This window comes from Ictidomys tridecemlineatus, chromosome 8, assembly GCF_052094955.1.
Source record: "Ictidomys tridecemlineatus isolate mIctTri1 chromosome 8, mIctTri1.hap1, whole genome shotgun sequence".
NCBI lineage: Eukaryota > Metazoa > Chordata > Mammalia > Rodentia > Sciuridae > Ictidomys > Ictidomys tridecemlineatus.
The window spans coordinates 53,060,213-53,084,208 of NC_135484.1; the positions used below are offsets into that span (position 1 = coordinate 53,060,213).

The window sequence follows — 23,996 nt, forward strand, 5'->3', positions numbered from 1 at the left end:
TTTCTCTCAGTAATGAAATCTCTAGTTAATCACTTCTGACTTTGAACTTCTAAAAAGTAGTACTTATTGTTTTCATTGAAATGCTTAAAAAAATTAGCAGATTGAGAGGGATCATAAAGGTAGCCCAGTTAAATCTCTAATGGAAGAAAGGCCTCAGGCCAAGCTTCTAATATTATACAAAACTTCCAATTTTTTTTTTCTACATAGTGAGCATCTGGAGATTAGGATCTTGGTTTTATGATGTTTTAGTTTTTCCTTTTAATGCTTAGGTATGGTTCTTTGCCTCTAGAAGACATTAAAACATATTCATCGATTAAATAAATGAATTCAATAAATTTAAACACAAATTTTCTCGACAAAGACTCACTTGCCTCTTCCTACCCCAATCTCTCTGCACAGTTTCTTTTTCCAAATGTCTGAAGATAAAGATAGCTTAAAAGATGGTAGATACATTTACCGCCTACTCATTTTCTTTATATATCTCTGTATTAACCTTGGTTTTTACTTTTCTACATTTTGAAATTATATTTGGAGTTTCTTACTTTTGCATGTACATATGAATTTTAATGGAGTCTGTTAAATGTTGGTCATGTTTTCCTACGACAGGTTAGGAATATTTAGTAAAGAATGTTCCATTTGATTTATTTAAGTGAAGGCAATTTTATTTTGGTTTGAAATTTTTATATAAAAAATTTTCATCCATGCTAACTCTTTGTTCTGGCAATAATCAGTTTATATAACTTATGCAGGTTTTAAAATTGTTATTACTATTTTTTGTGTGAGATGATTATAAACAGTAACTTTAATTGTTTTGTAATTATTTGAATGGCATAATTTTGAAAATAAGTTATGTTTCCATGGCAAGGATGTTTATGTAAAGTTAGTGCTAACTTCAAGTGTGTTGAGTGCTTTAACTATGTAGAAGGTGCTTGCTATTTGATTTTAAGTTTAGTTTTGATGAAAATGCATAAATGCTATTTTCATATTATAAGAAGTTTTTCCATTTTAGAGCATGTCAAAGGAATAAATAGTAATTTGAATGCTCTATTTTTATTTCTAGAAACCAGCAAATATCCTAGTAATGGGAGAAGGTCCCGAGAGAGGGAGAGTCAAAATAGGTAGGTAATTACTCCTTAAATAATTTATTAAGAAGCTGAAATTCCTTCAATGATGGTTTCTCTATTTAATACTCTTATTTAAGAAGTTAATTTTAAAATTACTTCTGCACATTATTTTTAGAAAAGATGTTGGAAAATATAGGTGTATAGTCTATAAAACCTCAACCCCTCCCCCCAATAAGATCCTGTAATTCTAAGTTGAGAAATCACTGGGAATTGATAAGCAAGCCCACGAAGACATTCACTCTCATACAATGTCCCAAGCATGTGTTTATGTTACTTACTACCACTGTCCTGCAGAGTTACCCTAAACATAATCCCATAAATCTCTTTTTTTTTCTTAACCTTACCAAATGTCCTTTCCCTGAATACATCCCCCTTGACTTAATACATAGAGATCCTCACGTGTTTTCTTCACTCCCCCACTCTTGGCCTGCATATCCTGTGCCAGGGACTGACATTTTTTCCCAGTGAATATATGTTTTTAGCCTTTCATACTTACTTGAAGGGTCTAAAAGAAATTAACATTATTTATACCTAAAAAATGAGCTAAGAAATGCTTTGTCTAATTTATTTTCATAGAAATTATGTTTATTGGATGTTCAATTTAAAAAAAATTTAGTTATAGATGGATAAATACCTTCTTTCTTTCTTGATTTTTATGTGTTGCTAAGGATCAAATCCAGTTCCTCATATGTGCTAGACAAGCACTCTACCACTGAGCTACAAGTCCAGCCCATGTCCAGTGCTTTTTAAAATGACTTTAAATTTGTTTTATCAGCCTACTTTCTTTGCTATTAGAATATACTATGCTAGAGAAGGTGCTAAGTTGACCTAAAACAAACTCATGCTTTCCTGCTTCACCTGAGCCTGTCCTGCTGCTTAGTTTTCAGCTTCTTCCATTATTTTCCTAACCTATTTCTGAAGAAGCTCTAAACCAACTTCGCTTTCATTAAAATTCTACTCTGAGTTTGCATTCAGCTTTATTAAAAAAAATATTGATGTTAATTAATTAATTACCTGGGGGCTGCTATACCTCTTATCTTTCCCTCTCCCTTTTCTACTCCTCCTCACTTGTTTGTGTTTTATACTCACACTCTTTTTCTTATAGGCATTTTTAAAGTACCTACATTTTACGAGGTACAGGTGAAAGAGTAAAAGGGATTGTCCCTCCCTGTGAGAGACAGTAAAATAAACTGTACTGTACAGTGTGGTAGGTGCCTTCAATGTTATTTCATTTATAACGTAGATAAGGAAAGCTGGATTTAGACAGTTAGTAGCTTATTTAGTCTTTCAAAGCTAGGACTTGGATTCCTAGTACTGAGACTACATGGCTAACAACAAATAAACATCTGTTAATGTCGGAGTTGGTTGTGTGACCTTGCTCACTTTCACTTTTTGTCAACACAACTCTGCCTATGAAACAGCCTCAGATAAAGAGTTACTCTTCCCTTCCAAAGTCAAACTTACTGGTTCCTTTCCTTAAATATCACCCTGCCCTGCCTAAGATTCTTATATGATAGTATTATCATTTTCCTCTTCTCAAGTTTCTTCTTTCCTTCAAACGTTCATAGTCCTTTTCCTGATTTTAACATAAATCTTGTATCCATGTTGTTTTCTTTAACATTTGTTCTGTTTTTATTCCACTCTTATTCCTATACTTCTGGAACATCCTTGATGTTTGCTTTTGGATTCCACTTACCCTAATTTGTTATAGTCTGGCATCTAATTTATCTCTTGATCAAAACTGCTTTATAAAAGGACATTTGTGACCCCTAGCTTACCAAACCCAGTGTCCTGCCTTACTCCTGTTCTTATTTACTACAATAAACCATTTGTTCCTCTGGCCTGTCTGGTCTTGAGACTGTCTTTTTCCTTGATCTATATGGCATCATATAACTCTATTTTTCTGTCTGCCACTTTTGATGTTACTTCCGCATTTCATTCATTAATGCCTTTTACTCTAGTTTACCTGTTTATTTTAAGATATCCTAAGTATTGGTTTGGAACATGGTCTCCTTCTACAGTTACTTCTTTAGAGAATTGATAAATTTGATTTCAAAATCTTGATTCTATGAAAATTATTTTAAGATCTGGGTGTTAGATTCTATTCTGTCACCCTAGCTGAATTCTTTTCTTTCTATTTGGCTGTCCTCCTGGCAGTCTAAACTCCATTGTTCCAAACCAACTTCATCATCATTTTCTTATACTCTCTCTTGTTTGTGTCATTTACTATATCCCAGTCACCCAAATCTAATGTCTTCTTACTACTCCTTAACATAAAATCCATCTTCTGGTTGGCAATTAATAACCTTAATGTTGAGAGTTTTAGGATTGAATTTTAACCAAGGTTAGGGATAAAATCAGGATTGAAAGAAAGAAATAATAAAGGTCTAGTTGACTAAATTACTGTTTTTGTAAAATTTATTTTGGTACTGCAGATTGAATTCAGGGGCATGTTACCACTGAGCCACATTCTCAGTCCTTTTTATTTTTTGAGACAAAGTCTTGCTAAGGTGTTGAAGGTCTCAATAAGTTCAAGGATGACCTTGAACTTGGGATCCTCGTGCCTTGGCCTGTGAATCACTGGGATTAGAGAACTGTGCCATTGCATCTGGCATAAATTTTGTTTTGATGTCATGTTGATGTTATTAGTGCTGGGAAGCCAACCCAGGGCCTCCCACATCCCAGAGAAATACTCTACCAATAAGCTACGTCCCCAGTCTGCACATTAGTTTTAAAAAATCACTAGTGGCTGCTGGGCGTAATGGTGTATACCTGTCATCCCAGGAAGTTCACAAATTCCAGGCCAGCCTGAACAACTTAGGGAGACCTTCTCTGAAAATAAAATGAGAAGGGATAGGTATGGCAAAGTACTTGCCTAGCATGTGCAAGGTCCTGGATTTCAGTTCCTAGCACTGCAGGAAAAGAAAAAAAAATTCATAATGCTATTGCTTGTGATTAATGTTTTAATACAGTTCTGTTTGGGGCTCATAAAAGAAAAATATGCCTGGTTGAATGGAAAATATTTTATGCCCTTTCCTATATCTGAATCTTCTCTTCCCCAGCAATCTAAAGAGGCGTGTATTACCTTCCTTTTTGCTATTTAAAAAGATTTTTCCTTCAGGATCCAGCTCAAGATACAGTTTAAATTTAGTCCACTTTCACCAGTGTTTATTAAGCATTGTTCCACATAACACCTTGGAAGAGACCCTCCCCACAAGGGATTTAGCACCAAGTAGAAAGCGGTAACAATTTCCTTTATTTTTTTGCTAATTTTCTTTCATTTGACACTGCTTAAGTAATACCCACACCAGAATTCTGCTACTCCTGTTTAATTGAAGAATTCAATTAAATCAACTGTTGTTGCAATAGTTACTTAGTTAGTTATCTTTTGTTTAAATTAGTAATTATTTGAAAAGTGGTTTGAAGCTCCTTTGAAGTTAATATAATAGTCAGGAATTATTAAGACTATTGTATCCTTCTGACCTTGACTTAATCTGACAGTGATTAGATGAAACTTAGACAAAACTAAGGAGGTAGAAAATAAGAGGAGAAATGATGACTTTAGCCTTTACTTTAAAATGCTTTTCAAAGGATAAAACAGCATTCCATCATACTTTGCCATCAACAGTAATTGGCATCTGATTGTTTAATCTGATTTATCATATATAATCATTTTCATCTGTGTGATGACATACTTACCATCAACAATAACATCTATTAAATATATAAAACAGTGCTTTGAATATTGTGTAATATTGTAGAATAATAGGTGTAATATTAGTAAAATGCTTGAATATTTTTGTTTGCTGTAGGAAAATTTAGTTCAACAACTGCAGGCACCAGCACAGGCTTCCTTGGATAGCTTTGTTTTTAAAGACCTGGATACTCCAAAAGCATTCTCTGAAAGTTCTTGTAAATTTTATTCAAACTCTAAGGAAACAAAATCACAGTAAATCAAGATTTCGGTGTAAATTATCATACATTAATTTCAGATTAAATGATACTCTATAGTTGAAACTTTTATGTATGTTTGTACATTTTATATTGAGGCCCCTTATGTACTCAAAATACATTGATTATTATATATTTCAAGTCATATAGGTTTATCATTCTTGGGATTTTGTCTCTGTGGTTTGCATTTATCGTATGTATAATTTATGGATGTCAGATTAGTGTATGAGAATATAGATAATAGCTGGGCAGAGTGTCACACACCTGTAATTCCAGCTATCTAGGAAGCTAAGGTGGGAGGTTCAAAAGTTTGGGGCCAGCATGGGCAACTTAGATACCATTTCAAAATACAAAAAGGGCTAGGGATGTAGCTCAGTGGTAGAGAGCTTGCCTAGCATATGCAAGCCCCTGGATTCGATCCCCAGCACTGCAAAAAGAAGAGAAAAAAATAAGTAGCTCCTAAATTACAACATGGGTTTTTCAGTAGTGAAGATCTTTATTTACTATCTCTGTGAACCTAGGAAAGTCATTTAACTTTTTTTTTTTTTTTTTGCTTTGGGCCTTAGATTATTCATCTCAGAAGTGGGGAGCAAAATACTTACTATACCAGTGCTCTCATTATGATTAAATGAAGCCAGGTGTGGTGGCCCATGCCTGTAATCCCAGTGGCTTGGAAAGCTGAGGCAGGAGGATTGTGAGTTCAAAGCCTCGGTAATGGCGAGGCGTTAGGCAACTTAGTGAGACCCTGTCTCAATACAAAATAGGGCTGGGGATGTGGCTCAGTGGTTGAGTGCCCCTGAGTTCAATCTCTGGTCCACCCCCCACCAAAAAAAAGGATTAAATGAGGTGGTATATGATGCACATAAAAGCCAGTTGTAAACTGTCAAGTGTTTTTAGACATAGGTATTTGTTATTTATGAAATCTTAAGAAAATTGATCTCTGGAACCTTATCATGGTTATAAATATTCTTTTACTAATTAATAACATATTTTACTAATAACTCAGTTTTATATATCCCTAATATTTAGATCAGTTAGCTTTGGTTAGGCCTTTGTTAAATGCTGAATTATAACAAATTATCTCTTATATGTTCTATGCATACTCTTGGAAACACATGTGATATTTTGGTTACCCTTCAATTAGTGACTATTTCCCATCTCAGTTTGTGACATTTGCTACTTTCCATAATGTAAATATCCTGTCATAGCCAAATCCAAGTTACCAATATTCTGTTACCTAATGCAGAGTTAGTAAGTGATATGTATAAATCAGCTCATGTGAGCATGTAGGAGCTTCTGCAGCACATACTAAGCTAAGTAAGAATCAGTTCTTTGATGTATAGGTATATAGAAGTCATGACTGATCATGGAGACTCCCAGACTATTCTATATATTAAGAAACATTTAAGATTATTATTATTATAATTGTCTCTGAGAGCCAGAAATTTGAAGTCAGATCTTAATTTTAATTCTGACTAAACTTAGCTCAGTGATGCTTGGGGCAAGTCTTTAGGCCTTAGTTTCTTCAGCAGTAAAAAGGACACCATGGTAATATCTACATCCAGGAGGATACTAAAGATAAATGAAGTGATTCCCATTTAGTGCTTGGCATAGACCTGTGATTTTTTCCAGAGGAAAAGCATTGCTTCATAAGGTTAGTGACCATTTTATCAACCTTGCATGGTTCTAATAGCATGTCAAACTGAGTTTTACATTAATTTATTTTATTTTTTAGCTGACATGGGTTTTGCCAGATTATTCAATTCTCCTCTAAAGCCACTAGCAGATTTGGATCCAGTAGTTGTGACATTTTGGTATCGGGCTCCAGAACTTTTGCTTGGTGCGAGGCATTATACAAAGGCCATTGGTAAGTTGGTCTAACATGATTTGCTATCTTGGCATTGAGCTTTCATAAATACCAAATGGTATAATAATGAAAGTACGTGGTAAAAACTACCTTATATCTTTCTGTTAAAATCCTGATATCTTCTATGTTCCTGGATTTTACATTCAAGTAGATTTGGATTTTAGAACTGAATAGGAGAATATGGTCATTTTTAAAGAAGAAAGCATTTTCTTTTAGAGAATAGAGGTATCTGATCCTATTAGGTTGCTATGAAAATAAGAACATGCAAATTTTATTTTATTCTCACCTAACTATTGACCAGAAGAACTAGAGAGAAGTTTAGGATCGTTTTTCTCACAGAAAGAAAAATATAAAAGCAGGAATAATACAGTGTTGGCAAGAACTCTTACTTGGGGGAAAGTTAGTCACCATATTTTCTAGCAAGAACTATATGTCTTATCTTTCTCTTTTACCATTAGTTATCAGAATGCAGTTTCTCCTTCAAGGTAGGAAATATAATCTAGTTAGCTGAGCAAGATTAACTGTGCTCAGCAGCTTGCTATCTCGCTACAGGGTGGTTGAGGCACTGAGTAAGAAACCTTGTCATAAACACACTCACTGGGACTTTAAGTCTGCTTTATAACAGAGGCTTCAGAGATTTTGCTATCTGGTCACTACAGTGTCCTCAGAATATCCCCTCTGTTGGTTGAGAGTCAGCTGGAGAGAGCCATCCTCAAATCTGGAGATAATAAAAGAAGCATAGTGAGTGAATGAATAATAGCTGGTAGAAGGTCTATTTCTATAAAGTGCCTACATTTCCCAAGTGTATTCCTTTAAATTTTCTTTCTTAATTTGGATTATATGCTTATTGGTGTTAGGCTCCTATCAGTTTGGACTACCTTTAATTATTTTTGTTGAGTCATATTTAACAAGGATACTAAAATTATAATGTTAAAAATTGACAAGAAGCACAATCCTTGCTTATGAAAACCTGGTGGCACCCAAAGAACTGCAAAGGAAGTTCTCACATTTGGACAAATTAGACTGATACCTAGCCTGCTCATGGGTAAAAAAGCAAACACAAATTAATGTCATTGTTCATCAGGAGGTCTGATTTCTGTAAAAGTCAAACACCTAGAATATGTTTATGTGTTGCTCAGATACTGATACTCTAGCATAGAACTGTAATATTGTAAATATCTCATAAATACTGTCAAATGCTTCTGTTAAATTAATGGTAAAGCCTTTGAGTAGCCTCAGAGCTGTGAGGAAACCAGTATTTGTTTGGCAGTAGAGGAATATGAGATGATATAAGGCCCTTGTTCTCACAATTGGCCATATGATCCATGGAGGAAAGTGGCAGCTGCCTGTAGAGGGTAAAGAAAGAACTACAGAAAAAAAATGGAAGGGATGCAGTGGCCCAACGATTGTCAACAAATGACTTTTAATGTAGCACTGTATTTTTGAGACTTTTTTTAGAATGATGTTTACTTTTTGTTATTTAGGTCTCTTCTTATCAACTATTGGAAGCAGTTAGATCCCTTAGGCAATCTCAGAAGCTACCAGAGGATAGGAAGAGAGTGAGTAAAAATAAGCCAAAGAGAATGTTAGAATGTTGGAAGAAACAGGTGGTGCTCTGGAACAATCAGGCTGATGTTGGAAAACCTAGAGGATGCAGTACCCATAGAAGTCCATATGCCTGTAGCCCTCACCTACTACCAATACAGTCTATATCTAGAAGAGAGTGTTTTCTCTAAGAAAAGGCATATTCAGCCAATACCTTTTGTTAAGCTAAGTGATGCTCCACTAAAGTCAGTTTCATTCTCAACTCATGGTAAGACCCATTTTTATTTTTTTATTTTTTTTATTTATTTTTTTTTTAAGAGAGAGTGAGAGAGGAGAGAGAGAGAGAATTTTTAATGTTTTTTATTGTTTAGTTCTCGGCGGACACAACATCTTTGTTGGTATGTGGTGCTGAGGATCGAACCCGGGCTGCACCCATGTCAGGCGAGCGCGCTACCGCTTGAGCCACATTCCCAGCCCCAAGACCCATTTTTAACATGTACTTTTCACACAGTTCACACAGTATGTGTGACCCACATACTTTGAGAGTCCATACTTTGAAAAATACAGTTTTATAATTATTTTCTGATTAAATTTTCTTCTGTTAAAATAAAAATAGTTTTCGGAGATAAAGGTAATTGGGTATGAATTGAAAACCAAGTATATTTCTTATTTCCTCAGTAAGGAGAACTAAAATTGAATTTTAAGCTTGCAGTTTACTTGCTCACTAAATGAGATTTACCATTTAAAGATAAAAAACATAATTACTAGTTTCTAATTTTAGTAAAGCCCTAATTATTCATTCTCAATAGGAGCTGGGATGTTAAGACAGAGAAAGGAATAATTCCCTGAATCAATTATCTTTGGCCTTGAAAGATATTCATAGCATATGTATATAAGCACATACATAATCACTCATTTTCATTCTTCTCCATACCAGTCCATGTCAGAAATGAGTATGTATATTCAGAGCATAGGAAAAAGAGTTTGATGATTTGATAACAGTGGAGTTTTATGGAATGACATTTAGTAGGGAGGGGAGTGGCAGTGATACTAGTGTGTATTGGGGACAAGCATCAGAACAACCATTGATTGAGGAAAGAGATCTGAGGAGGAGGCAGAGATGATTCATGTAGGAGCCAGATAACTACTAATATGAGGCAGAAATTGTAGTAAAATTTAGCACTATTGATATTCCTTATTTTAGCAGTTTGTGGGGAAGTATAGATCCAGGGTTCTGTTTTGAATAAAAGACAACCGTGGTCGTGATAGACACATGAACAACAACGATATAGTAGTCATCCCAGTTGATTGTATGATAAAGGCATCCAGGAGGAAGAGAGATGGGACCATCAGGGACAAGAATGATAGCCAACATGATGTGGGAGAGAGAAAAGAATTAAAAAGTAGACACTGAACAGTATTATTACTCTACCGTGTGTGATGAATGTTTATGATGTTGATGACCTTGGCTGCATCATTAAGGAGGATTAAATTATATTTTATATCCCTTATGATGGCACGTAATGGTATAATAAAAAATGGTTATTGAAGGGATATGTTCCCAGAAGGATATGTTATCCAGAAGGCTAACTTAGCTGAAAGGAAACCATTCCTGAATGGGATCAGATAAAAGAGGCATTACTATATATTTTTTTTTTTGCACTTGGCATTTTCTCTTTTTACAAAATATCATACTGACAATTATTTTAGCTAATGAATATTATTTAACTCTAGTTTATCTACAGAATGTGATTCTCACATTTGATAGGCTACTAAACACTGTACTTTTTTTTACTATACCATATTCCTAGCATTATTATCTGTTTTAAAAATACATAACTAAATGGCATTTATTTAAAGGGACAAATGTGGATACACATCTCACAAAAATTAATTCACTTACACATTTGGCAAAGCATTTTAAATATTTTAGTCCCAGAATATAAATTCTAATCATTCAATATATAATTCACTTACACATTTGGCAAAGCATTTTAAATATTTTAGTCCCAGAATATAAATTCTAATCATTCAATATATAAAGCCCAATTGAATAATCTATAATTGGTGACTTTAGTTAATAAAACTTTAAAAAAAATTTTATGGTGCTGAGGACCAAATCCAGGTCCTTGAGCATGCTGCACAAACTCCCTACTTCTAAGCTACATTCCTAGCCCCTTATAAAACATTTAAAGCTTCCTAACTCTGTCCTAAGGATGGGGGTGGGATAGCATCAGAGCAGACCTGTTAAGATAAGCTCTATCTCTAGTGATGTCCTACAATACATATACATATATATATATATATATATATACACACACATAAACACACACACACACACACACACACACACACACACATATATGTATGTATGTATGTATTTTGCTGGTTTTATGGTGTTTTGTTTTTTCAGTACTGGAGATTGAACTCAGGGGTACTCTACCACTGAGTTACATCCCCAGCCCTTTTTATTTTTTATGTTGAGTCAGGTTCTCACTAAATTGCTGAGGCCACTTATAATCCTCCTGCTTCTGCCTTCCATATTACTGAGATCGCAGGCATGTACCACTATGTCCTAGTCATGCTTGTATTATTTATCAGCTCATAAACCTTGTAATTTATTGGGAAAAGAACTGAGGCTAGAAATCTTTCAGATAAAAGTTGGGTTTTTTCCAAATCCTTTTGCTGTCTGTCTAGACATATTCATTACACATTTATAGCATTAAAAGAATTACATCACCATATTGGATGATGGTGTTTGACTCTGTCAGATCTGAGTATTGTGCCTGGTATTAGGTTATCAATGAATGCTTCAATGATTAAATTATTAATAGTGGCTAGGAAGATTTTTGTGTAAATCTTAAAATTTATTGCTTGCCAAATTTAATTTCTTTCTAAGTTAATTTTTTAGGAAACTTATAAGTAAATGTTCTTTATTTAGCTTCCAATCTGTTACATGATACAGCTATTTCGTGTCACATATATACTGTATATATTCTCTTCATACACTTGCTGTTCTTTGTACATTGCTTTATTGAAAAGTATTCTTATGTGTGTGTTGGAATTATATCCAGGAATTGCAACTAAGGAAATGTAATACATTTGTATAAAAACTTGATTTTTTTTTCTGCATAGATATATGGGCAATAGGTTGCATATTTGCTGAATTGTTGACTTCAGAACCTATTTTTCACTGTCGTCAGGAAGATATTAAAACAAGCAATCCCTTTCATCATGATCAACTTGATCGGATATTTAGTGTCATGGGATTTCCTGCAGGTAATTTGTTTTCTTTTTCAAATAGTATTTTGAGCTGGGTGCAGTGGCCCGTGCCTGTAATCCCACCGGCTCCAGAGGCTAAAGCAGGAGGATTGTGAGTTCAAAGCCAGCCTCAACACCAGTGAGGCACTAAGCAACTCAGTGAGACCCTATCTCTAAATAAAATACAAAAAAGGCTGGTGATGTGCCTCAGTACCCCCGCAAAAAGTATTTTGAGTCATATTTCAAAATAATTCGTTTTCAAAAGATAAAGTGTGTTTTATGTATATTTTAAAACTAAACCAATTAGATTTTGAGTAAAATTAACATTATTTTTCATAACAATATTCAATTTTTTTTTGTAAGATAAAGACTGGGAAGATATTAGAAAGATGCCAGAATACCCTACACTTCAAAAAGACTTTAGAAGAACAACGTAAGTAATTCATATTGTAGTCCATCTGTGCTGCTAAACAATTCTTATAGTTGGGTGGCTGGGAAGTCTGAGATCAAGGTGCTGGCACATTACATGTCTGTTAAGGACTGTTCTCTGCATCCAGGATGGTGTCTTGTGGTTGTGTCCTCAATGGTAGGAGGGTAAAAGGGGGTGAAGCCTCTTCTATGAGGCATTATGCCTTTCGTGAAGGCAGAATCTTCCATGACCTAAGCACCTTATGAAGGTACCACCTTTCAATATTATTGCATTGGAGATTAGGTTTCAATATGAGTTTGGGGAGGGGGCCACAAACATTCAGATCGTAACATGTTAATTATAGGTAGCAACTCCAATAGGAAAATTTAATCTTTTTTTTAAAAAAAAAAACAGATGTAGATTATTATTTAAGCCAGGCACTTTTAGTATTCTTCTTCTCCCCTCCCCCTCCCCCATCTCCCTCCCTCTCCCCTCCCCCATCCCCCTCCCTCCCCCTCTCCTTTCCCCCTCCCTCCCCCTCTCCTCTCCCCCTCCCCCTTCTCCTCTCCCCCTCCCCTCTCCCCTCCCCCATTCCCCTCCCTTCCCCTCTCCTCTCCTCCTCCTCCCCCTCCTCCTCCTCCTCCCCCCTCCTCCTGCTCCTCCCCCCTCCTTCTCCTCCTCCCCCCTCCCCCTTCCTCCTTCCTCCTTCCTCCTTCTTCCTCCTCCTCCTCCTTCCTCCCCCCACCCCCGCCCTGCCTTGGGAATTGAACCTAGGGCCTTGTGTGTGTCAGGTAGGTACCTATACTTGTGATTTAAGGGATGCTTTAAATGCTGCTAATATATATGTCTAGTTTAGACTATGATATTTTTAAGCTTTTAAAAATTTCAGGGTCAGTAGATAGTTTATTCTGTTTTAGCATGATAAAAATCTTAGTTCAAAGCCACATGTGTAATTTAATCTTTGAGTAATACTGATGACTGAAATGCTGGACCAGGAAACCAGGAGGAATAGCAGAAGGAAGAACATGTTGCCCAGGACACAAGTAAAACACGCTGGTGGAGACATGTATATTGAGTAGACTTGAAGGGAGAGCAAAGGCATGAAAGGAGTTTGTTCTAAATATGCACACCTAGAGAAAACAGTAGAAGAGGTTCTCTTTGGGCAGCTTACCAGGAAAATTTTAGGACAGATGACTTGTAGGAATGAAAGCATAATAAAGGGAAGTAGAGAATGGCATTGATCATTTCCAGTCCCTCTTTCGCAGAGTCCTTGTTAGGGTCCTTTGCCTTAAGATAGCCCTAGTACTAAGATTCTGTTTAGGCTCCCTTCTTACTCTAGATATTTTCCCCAGACTCCAGAATTTCAGTGGCCACAGTTTATCATCAATTGTGTTGGTAACTCTGAATTTATACAGCTTAAGTATCTCTTATAAATTCTTAGGGCCACAGTTTTTTTGATTTTGGATTTTTTTCAGATTTTGGAGCATTTTAAGTTTCAAGTTTTTGTGTTAGGTTTGTTCAGCCTGTATATCCCACTCAGATCTCTTTTCCAGATTTCAAGTCTATTTATTAAAATGCTTTATAGCTGGGCATGGTGGCACATGCCTGTAATCCCACTGGCTCTGGAGGCTAAGACAGGAAAATCACAAGTTCAAAGCCAGCCTCAGCAACTGGGAGGCACTAAAAACTCAGTGAAACTCTGTCTCTAAATAAAATATAAAATAGGGCTGGGGATGTGGCTCAGTGGCTAAGTGCCCCTGAGTTCAATCCCCAGAACCAAAAAAAAAAAGAGAGAGAATAAAATGCTTTATGGAATCCTAACTTCAAAGTTCTGTTAAACTTTAAGTGTAAAAATAGAACTCATCATCTATTCTCCAAAACTGCTCCAGGCTATTTCCTGCCATAGAAACTGGCTCCATGGTTGACTTAATTGTTCAAGCCAAAGACCTGTGAGTTCCTCCTGATCCTTCTATCTCTCACTATCTTCCATTCATACCCTGCATCCAGTTGATTAGCAAATATAATCCTAGGGATCCTTTGAATGTTTCTGTTTCTCTCCATTCACCCTGCCACTGTTATAGTTTTGGCCACCAACATCATCTTTTCTGGACTCCTGCAGTGGCCAGCCTACTTAGTGATTTTTCTACTTCTACTCTATTCCAATTCTCTGTCTACACTATAGTCATTGTCAAAAGCAAATTTGATCATGTCACTTTTTCTAGGTGCTCTTAATTTACTATTGCTTTCAGTTCCTTAATATGGTTTAGGATGCTTTTGGCATCTCCGGGTTCCTTTCTTAACCGTCCTCGGTATTCTTTAGCCAAAATATCATGGATTTCTTTTAAGTATTCTGAGCTTTCTTTTTGACCTCTGAATTTTAAAATGTGCTCTTTCCTCTTTAGGACATAATTTTCCTCTCACCCCTTTTATCAGATTAACTTTTTTTTTTTGCAGTGGAGGGGGGATGGAACTCAAGGGTGCTCGACCACTGAGCCACATTTCTAGCCATATTTTGTATTTTATTTAGAGACAAGGTCTCCATGAGTTGCTTAGTGCCTCATTTTTGCTGAGGCTGGCTTTGAATTTGCCATCCTCCTGCCTCAGCCTCCTGAGCTGCTGTGAATGCAGGTGTGCACCACTGTGCCGGGCAGATTAACTCTTACTTATTGTTTCAACTTATCCTTTGGATTTTGCCTCCTCTAACCTTCCAGGTCTAAATTAGGTTGGTCTCCTTGCATTCCCATTGCATGCTGTGCTGCTGCTTTTAGCATTCATTACTGTGTGCTATGGTTAGCTTTTGAATCCTGTCTTTTCATCTAGATAATATGGATCATCTCTATTTTATATATTATTTTATGTATCCTCAGGGCCTGGCACATAGTATATGCTCATTAATTAATTGCCAAATGAATATTGAATGAAAGTGGTTTCAGTAATTGAAGATATTTAATAATATAAAAGATGGAGAAATTAATGAAGGCACTTAACAATTAACTTAGCATTAAAGATAAAATGAAAAGTTCTACCTAAAACAATAGTGTTTATAATAACCAGAATTAAGAGGAGAGAAATTTTAAAGGATAAATTCAGTTAAATAAATAACTGGACCAGCACCTGGCCTGATTCTCATCAGCTATAGTATTGTTTCCTGGCCATGTACTTGTAGCTACTATGAAACAGCTTCATACCAATAGGAGATATTCAGCTACTCAAAAGAATATGTTTGAAGAGCATTTAACAAAGCAAACTGTTTGTGAAGCAATATGAAATTTAAAAAACTCATGATAACATACTATGTACTATGTTTCCAATTCTATAAAAACAAAGCAAAAGTCCTGCTGTGCTTGAATCATGTGTGTGTGTGTGTGTGTGTGTGTGTATACACACACACATGTGTATTTGAATCATATATGTACATACACACATACATATATACATGTACATAGGAAAAAGAAGCCAAAGAAAAATTATCAAAACTTTGACAGTGGTTCTTTCTCACTGAATGGCTTGATATGAGTGAATTGAAGTTTTTTCTTTATATTTTTATATATTTTCTTTTACCATGACTATTTTTTACCTATTTTTAGACCTTTCTAATTCAAAATATTTCATGTGTAGGAAAGAAAATATATGATGAAATATATACATAGTATGTTTAGAATAATCAATGAATTTCCCCCACTCACCTCTTAACCTAAGAAATAAAGCGTTGCTAAGATTATTGAAGTACCTGAGTATCCTCCCTTCTTTTTTATCTCTACCAGAGAAGACTGAATGTTCTGAATTTGTTTATCATTCCACATTTTTTAATCATAGTTTTATTCTTCTGTGTATGTATCTCTGAAAATTTTTGTTCAGTTTAATATGTCTTTGAAATTTATATAACTAGTACTAGTATCTAGTATCATTCATGTATTTTTTTCTTTCTTTTTATTTATTTATTTATTTTTGGTACCAGGGATTGAATCTGGGGCGCTTAACCACTGAGCCTCATCCCCATCTCCCCTCCCTTTTTAAGATACAACATTTTTTATACCTTTATTTTATTTATTTATGTGATGCTCAGGATCAAACCCAGTGCCTTGCACATGCTAGTCAAGTGGTCTGTTACTGAGCCACAACCACAGCCTCCTGCTTTTTATTTTTCATTTTGAGACAGGGTCTTACTTAGATTCTTGCTAATTGCCAAGACTGGCTTTGAACTTGTGATCCTCCTGCCTCAGTCTCCTGAGCCTCTGGGATTATAGACATGTGCCACCACACCTGGTTTATCTATGTATTTTCTTCAGCAACATGCTGTTTTTCCTACTCAACCATATACATTCATATGCATACATACATTCATGTATAGCATTCTATTCTGTGACATTTTAACAATTTATCTAGTTTTTTTTTCAGTTGATGGACATTTGTTTTCTATAGTTATTTTTGCTGCTACAAAAATGTTGATAAGAAGCTGGGTGTGGTAGTACACTTCTGTAATCTCAACTACTCTGGAAGCTGAGGCTGGAGGGTTGCAAGTTTGAGGCAGCCTGGGCAACTTGATGAAACCATATCTCAAAAAATAAAAAGAGCTGAGGATGTAGTTCAGTGTAGAGAATTTGGGTTTATCCCCAGTACCTCAGAGGAAAAATAAAAGCTCTTATTCAAGTACTTTGATATGCATATACACAAGCATCACTTAGACTCAGGTTTGTACGTAGAAATGGAATTGATAGGTCATATTACATATTAATTTTTTCTAATAGTTGACATGTAATTATTTTCCAATATAAAAATTTCAAATATGATATATAACAATTTCTCTTTCTTAACACATTTGCCAATATTTGGTAATGTGTTTGTTTTTAATCAGCAAAAGTAATGCTTTAAACTTAATATACCTTCTAAGAAAACCAGTCTTAGAGCTTTTCATTAAAAAATGTAAATTGTGTGAGTGTTCTCATTGACAAGTGACTGTCCGTGTGCTTGCAGGTATGCCAACAGTAGCCTCATAAAGTACATGGAGAAACACAAGGTCAAGCCTGACAGCAAAGTGTTCCTCTTGGTAGGTGCTTCTCTCCCAGACTGAAATCTGATCTTAACACAGTTTTCATCTCATCTTGTTTACTGTGGAACTATCCCAGCTATTTCTTCTTTTGAAACAAAAGAAATTGGAGGATGATGCTGAGGCAAAATTAAATATTTTTCTCTGGAAATGTCACCCTTCTAGCCTTAATTTTTAAAATGATTTATCAGCATAAAAAAGAATTTTAAAGGTGCTTTAATGCTGATGATTTCTGCCAAGTTCGCATAAATAGGTGTATAGTATACTGATTATGCAGTGGGCTATACAAAATACATTTTATGTAATCCTGTTACACATTTACTACGAAAGTCTGGACATTGATTTGTAAGCAAACCTTTTCATGTGCTATCAATTTCTTTTGTTTCTCTAGCTTCAGAAACTCCTTACTATGGATCCAACCAAGAGAATTACCTCAGAGCAGGCTCTGCAGGACCCTTATTTTCAGGAGGACCCCTTGCCAACATTAGAGTATGTATCTTACTCCCTCTTCTATGTCCTTCACTCCAGGTCAAGGATATCAGATGGTGGATGAAATCAAGGAAGTACTCATTACTGAAGTATTTTACTTTCTTTATTAATATAGCCTCAGAGAAAAACTCCTGAAGAAAAATGGTCCATATTTTGAAACAGGCCAAGCTGGAGAAAGGTGTGAATGAAAACAAGTGTTTTAGTAATGACCATTAATCAGTTTTACAAATGAAAATTAAAACTGAAAACAAATGCGACTTATAGACCAATCAGATCAGAGATGGAGAACTTAAAATTCTGTCTTCTAGAGTGTGTCCACGGTGCTGCAAATCCCCTCTATTTCTTTATCCTAATGTCATCCAAGTATATCTTTTGTGCTTGAATTTGTTTGAAGTGCATTTTTTTTCAAGGGGACAAAATATTTTGTTGTTGAAGCAAATACTAATTCAATTATTTTGATGCTGATGAAGTCAGTGTGGAGAAGCTTCTTTGTCATATATATCAGCTAGCAAGCAGCAGTCAAAATTTGAAATTGAAAGTGACAGTGTAGAAATCAGTTGGGTGTTTTTTTTTTTATTGCTCAAATTGAGTTGTTTTGGGAGACATTCAGCAGATACCAGCCACAGAGAAAGAGTATGAAATAATTTACAAAAGAAAAACTAGAATTTTAAATTAATAAGATAATAATATTATAGACTTTAGGCCTTGACATGTATTTTTTTAAATACAATTTTTTAGTGTGTTTGCTGGCTGCCAGATTCCATACCCTAAACGAGAATTCCTTAATGAAGATGAGCCTGAAGAAAAAGGTGACAAGGTATAAACTGCATGGCACACTTTGAATTTTTGAGGGTAAGGGTGTCAGAAAGATAATTCAGGGGAGCATAATTTGATAATCTCTATTAAATAATTAAATAAATACTATTTTCTGTAGAAATTTGAGGATTGTAGATACAGCTTGAAATGTAAAATACAATAAGCTTACAGATCATTGAACTTTCTGGTTTGTCTAATAGCTTATTCTATTCCAGTTCCTAATTCTTGCTTTTTTCTGTTCAGTGTCATTACCATTACATTACACACTGTCTTTTGCAGGCATCACTCTGTCCTTTTATCTTAACTGGATATATATGCCTCCTCCTTACACTGCTCTTCTTTCCAAAATCATGATTGAAAGATTTTTTATAGCTGTTTTAAATGGGTACGAAACTATATGCTTTGTGCCCTGTGGCCTATAAGGTGTCTGTGACTAGTTTTGGAGGATTACTGTGTGATCTGAGTGAACTTCAGAAAATGCATTCTGTTCTGGGGCTGGTATGAATTTTGGGGATGCTATATTCTCTGGCTGCCCTGTTCTTCAGTCATTCCAATCACTTAGTGACCCATACAGGTTGTGTTCCAGCTGGGTCAGCAGTCACATGTGCATATCAAGTAATAGAATTCCCTGTGAATTTAGTTTTATATCTTATCTTTCTTTCCTTCCTTCCTTCCTGCCTGCCTGCCTGCCTGCCTGCCTGCCATAAAAGAATCAGCAGCAGCAGCAGAACCAGCATCAGCAACCCACAGCCCCTCCACAGCAGGCAGCAGCCCCTCCACAGGCACCCCCGCAACAACAGAACAACACTCAGACCAATGGGACAACAGGAGGGACTGCGGCTGGTGTCGGGGGTGCTGGAGCAGGGTTGCAGCACAGCCAGGACTCCGGCTTGAATCAGGTGCCTCCAAACAAGAAGCCGCGGCTGGGGGCTTCCGGCACAAACTCAGGGGGACCAGTTATGCCGTCAGATTATCAGGTACGCCACTGAATTTTTACTTTTTTCTTTTAAAATATTTTTATTAGTTGTTGACGAAATTTTTTTATCTCATTTATTTATTTGTATGTGGTGCTGAGTATCGAAGCCCAGTGCCTCACATATCCTAGGCAAGTACTCTACCACTGAGCCACAATCCCAGCCCCTGAATTTTTCCTTTTTAATTAGTATGTGTATATATTCATGATTTATGAAATGGAAACTAGGCTTTTAAGAGATCCTTTTAGGTTAATTCTTAATTCTTAACATTTGATATACAAACTCTGTAATTCTGTTTCTAGAGAATTATATCAAAATGAAGATTTTTATCATATTTCATGTAATTATGAGATATTCATATCTGGACTTGCTTGTCCTAACACCCGGAAGAGAAAAAGTAGAGTAGGCGGCTTCCTCCTTTAAAAAAAAAAAAAAAAAAAAAAGTATTTCTACTGATATAATTGCTTAACAGCTTTGGGTCTGAAGAAAATACCTAGATAAGCATTTGGAAAGGGAGGGAAGTTGTGGCTTACTTTGGATAAAATTAATTACATTCTTAGGAAGATTTGCTCTTACAGGGAGAAAATAGTAGCCACTTGGCTGTAGAAGAGGAAAGAATGAAGACTGGGACTTTCCAGAAATTGCTGTTAAAGTCTCACAAAAAATAATTTTGAGACTAGACAATACTTTTTGTTATTAAGATAAAAGGAAAACTATAATTGTACCACTAATTTAGGAAGTTAAAGGAAAAATGTCTAAGGATTGATACTTGGAGAGAGGTAAAATACCTACTATGATACGGTAGAGAATGTTGCAAAAATATTTTTTTCAAGGTGGCAGAAAGCTAAGAAAAGACCTAAATAGAAGGGAAAACTTAAATGAAAGAAGGATGGAAAAATTTTTAGAACCATCCTCCTCAGGGAATTGCAGAAGAGGATCACTTGGAATAGAGATAATAGAAAACAAAACCTCTGGCAAGGGAGCAATAAACTCACTGATAAGGAACTGGAATAAAGAGAAGCATCAAGAAAGACATAATAAATAGCAGCTTAAACTGGCTTTACAAATATTTCCTGATAACAGAGGAGTATAGAATATTTCCCTTTGGTTCCAGTTAAACCAGTCAAATCTCCATATTTTTTATGTTCTAGTTGTAGTTGGACACAGTACCTTTACTTTATTTATTTTTATGTGGTGCTGAGGATCAAACCGAGCACCTTGTGTGTGCTAGGTAAGCGCTCTACCGCTGAGCCACAACCTCAGCCCTCAAAGCTTCATTTTGATTCACTAAAAACATCTTGGTATTTGGTTAGTAGTCATGAACACATGTGAATTTTGTTACAAATTGCACTTTTCCCTAAACCTCAGTTTATCCCTATTATATGAGCCACAGATGTTGACTATATACTCTTAGCTTTATGCCTCATATTGTGTTATATTAACCTGTGTTATAGGAAATAGTTTATGTAAACATTTGTTAAACATGGCATGTTAGTTAGCCTTTTTGTTGCGACGACAAAATACCTGAGAAAATCAACTTAGAGGAGGAACAATTTATTTTGGTTCATGGTTTCACAAGTTTCAGTTCATAGTCTCTTGGGCCCATTGCTATGGATTTGTGGTGAGGCACGATATCATGCATGGCAGGGAGCACCTGGCAGAACAGAGCTGTTCATCTCGTGGTGGCCAGGAATGAGAGAGAGAGGGAAAGTAACCTGGAACTAGATATACGCTTCAAGGCGACATCCACAGTGACTGACTTCTCTAAGGAGGCCCCACTTCCTACAGTTTCTACCACCTCCCTATAGTCCATTCAATCACAACCCTGTTGGGATCCATCCCTTCATGAGATTAGTGTCCTCGTGACACAATCACTTACCAAAAGCCTCACCTCTGCACATTGCTCTACTGGGGACCAAGACTTCAACACTGATTCTTTGGGGGGGACATTGTAGATTTGAATCATAATGGATGGTAAAGCAGACTTTATTCAAGGGGGACTATGTGAATAGATATAGGGACCACTGCAACAGAGTCTTGAAGTGGGAAGAGAGATGGGATAAACTCCAACACTAACAATGACAAGCAGAGTTTCATTACCAAGGCACAGGGTGGGGTTGGAGATGGAAAATTATCAAGAGGAAACATCAGGGATAAAAGATTTCTGACTTGGTAGTATTATTGCTGAAGGCAGGCCAGAGAGACCCGTTATTAAGGGTGGGTTGTTTTTTTTAATTAAATTTATTTATTCATTCTAATTAGTTATATATGCTATCAGAATGCATTTTGATTCATTGAACACAAATACAGTGCAATTTTTCATTTCTCTGGTTATACATGATGTAGAACTGTACCATGTGTGCAGTCATACATGTGTGTACCTAGGGTAGTGATATCTATTGCATTTCACCTTCTTTCCTTCCCCCATGCCCCGCCCCACCACCCTCCTTTGCCCAATCAAAGTTTCTCCATTCTTCCCATTTCCCTCCCCAGCTACTTTTCAGAGAAAACAGTGGGCTTTGGTTTTTTGGAATTGGCTTACTTCATTTAGTATGATATTCTCCAACTCCATCCATTTACCTGCAAATGCCATAATTTTATTCTCTTTTAATGCTAAATAATTTGTGTGTGTGTGTGTGTGTGTGTATCTCACAGTTTCCTTATTCATTTATCTGTTGAAGGACATTTAGGTTGGTTCCACAGTTTAGCTATTCTGAGTTGAGCTGTTTGAACATTGATGTAGCTGTGTTACTATAGTATGCTGTTTTTAAGTCCTTTGGGTATAGACCTAGGAGTAGCTGGGTCAAATGGTGGTTCCATTCCCAGTTTTCTAAGGAATCTCCATACTGCTTTCTATATTGGTTGCACCAGTTTTCAGTCCCACCAGCAATGTATGAATGTGCTTTTTTCTGGTGGGGGATTTTACTAACACACCTTAGCAGGATTCTTGCTTGCAGAATTCTTGCTTATAGGATTCAGTAAGAACAAAGAGGGAGGCGCACAGTTGAGCCTAGTCAAGCAGAGGACTCGGAGGACCCTAACTGAAGTTTTGGTTGAGAGTAACAGGGACTCCTTTAAAATCAAAAAATTAAAGAAGCATCTAGACATTGTCCTTTTAACCTGTAATAGTTTACTTCCTTCCCAGCTCCATCTTGTACTGAAAACAAAAACTGTCCCAGGATGGGTACAAGTGAATCACCACTCTGGTTGTATAACCTGCATACCCCTTGGCTATCTGCTTTTGTCTTTCTCCTCTATAATCCTAAACTGTTGCCCATAGGGGGAGATAGATTTCTAGACTGGCTAATCTTCCCAGTTTGGGCCAAATTACAAATAAATTCATTTCATGCTTCACCATTATTTTTCTGTTTGTTAATTAGACACTGTGCTATGGGCAGCTTAATCTAGTTGTTGGGACCCCCAAAATTAACCCTCTGGCTTGAGTGGTCCTGACCCCACCATAACAAAAGGACAGACTCTTTATCACCTGGTGATAGATAATTATAGGCCAATTACTTGATTTCCTCCTGTTCTTTTCAAATTCAAAAATTCTTCAAAATGCTTTTCTTTATTCAAATTGTTCTCCACCTATAAGTAAACTTTACTTATAGGTAAGTAATGATAGAATGACAAAATGGATAGATATCTCAGTGATTTAGTTGGAGGGAGTAGAACCATTTACAAGTCTTACATAATCAGTATGTTTGTTCTCTATGTACTACAGAAGAGATATTGCGCCAAGTGCAATCTGCTAACCCAAAAGTAATCATAGCTAGCCTAACAATCATAGGGCATTAGTTTTGTCATTTTCTTCTCCTTTCCTTACATTTTCTGGTTCTAGGGCTTCTCAGAATATTTTTATATTTATATTTTAGTTTCTTCATGAATAAACCATTTTTCATAATCTCTAAGTTAGGCTAATGTGATATTGTTTTTTGTATTTGATCCTCCCTGTTACTTTATCTCAATTTATTCAAGGCCATATTTAACTTTTCTGTTAGGGAGAACTTTTGCCTTCCTCTTCAGTGGGTTCCATTAATAGAGTTTCAAAGCTTTGGAGCTGCTTTCAGTGTAAGCAAATCTGATTCATACTTTGAAAAGAGGGAAATTGGCTTTTTCTCTGTCTAAAGAGGAAATCTTTTAATTTTTAAAAATCTTATCTTTAAAAAAGTTATGTTTTAGCACATTACAGTCTTATATGTTTACATTATGTTTTACCAGAAGAATTACCTCTGATGAATTATGAGTGGAAAGAACTTTTCTTTTCATTAAAAAACTTGAAAAAAAATAAAACATAACCAGAATTTTGAAAGGTATCTTTCAAACATACAACTTGTTAGCTCTGTGATTTTGGAAAAGATAAAGCCAAGTTGTTTTTGACCAAGATTGTCTTATTGACCTATTGTCTTGGGCAGATATTACAAGTGCAGTTTGGTAGCCTTTGCATACTGAGGGGGAGGACCTTGCTGATTTCTCCTTTCTTTTTTGTTGGTTCAGTTTTGGTGCTGGGGAT

General features: G+C 35.9%; 1 protein-coding gene across 14 annotated transcripts in view; it reads left to right on the forward strand.

Annotated features, from left to right (window-relative positions):
- The window catches only part of Cdk19 (cyclin dependent kinase 19), a 157,194-nt gene that overhangs the window by 127,399 nt on the left and 5,799 nt on the right, over positions 1 to 23,996 (forward strand). For 11 of the 14 annotated variants that reach the window (XM_078019497.1, XM_078019496.1, XM_078019499.1 and 8 more), the window contains 9 exons: positions 1,061 to 1,118; positions 6,811 to 6,942; positions 11,623 to 11,766; positions 12,112 to 12,181; positions 17,132 to 17,204; positions 17,596 to 17,693; positions 17,809 to 17,871; positions 18,432 to 18,510; positions 19,220 to 19,486. In XM_078019497.1, coding sequence (XP_077875623.1) covers positions 1,061 to 1,118; positions 6,811 to 6,942; positions 11,623 to 11,766; positions 12,112 to 12,181; positions 17,132 to 17,204; positions 17,596 to 17,693; positions 17,809 to 17,871; positions 18,432 to 18,510; positions 19,220 to 19,486 — 984 coding nt within the window. The remainder of the gene's footprint in view (positions 1 to 1,060; positions 1,119 to 6,810; positions 6,943 to 11,622; positions 11,767 to 12,111; positions 12,182 to 17,131; positions 17,205 to 17,595; positions 17,694 to 17,808; positions 17,872 to 18,431; positions 18,511 to 19,219; positions 19,487 to 23,996) is intronic. The other 3 variants (XM_078019493.1, XM_078019492.1, XM_078019502.1) reach the window with 3 other exon arrangements.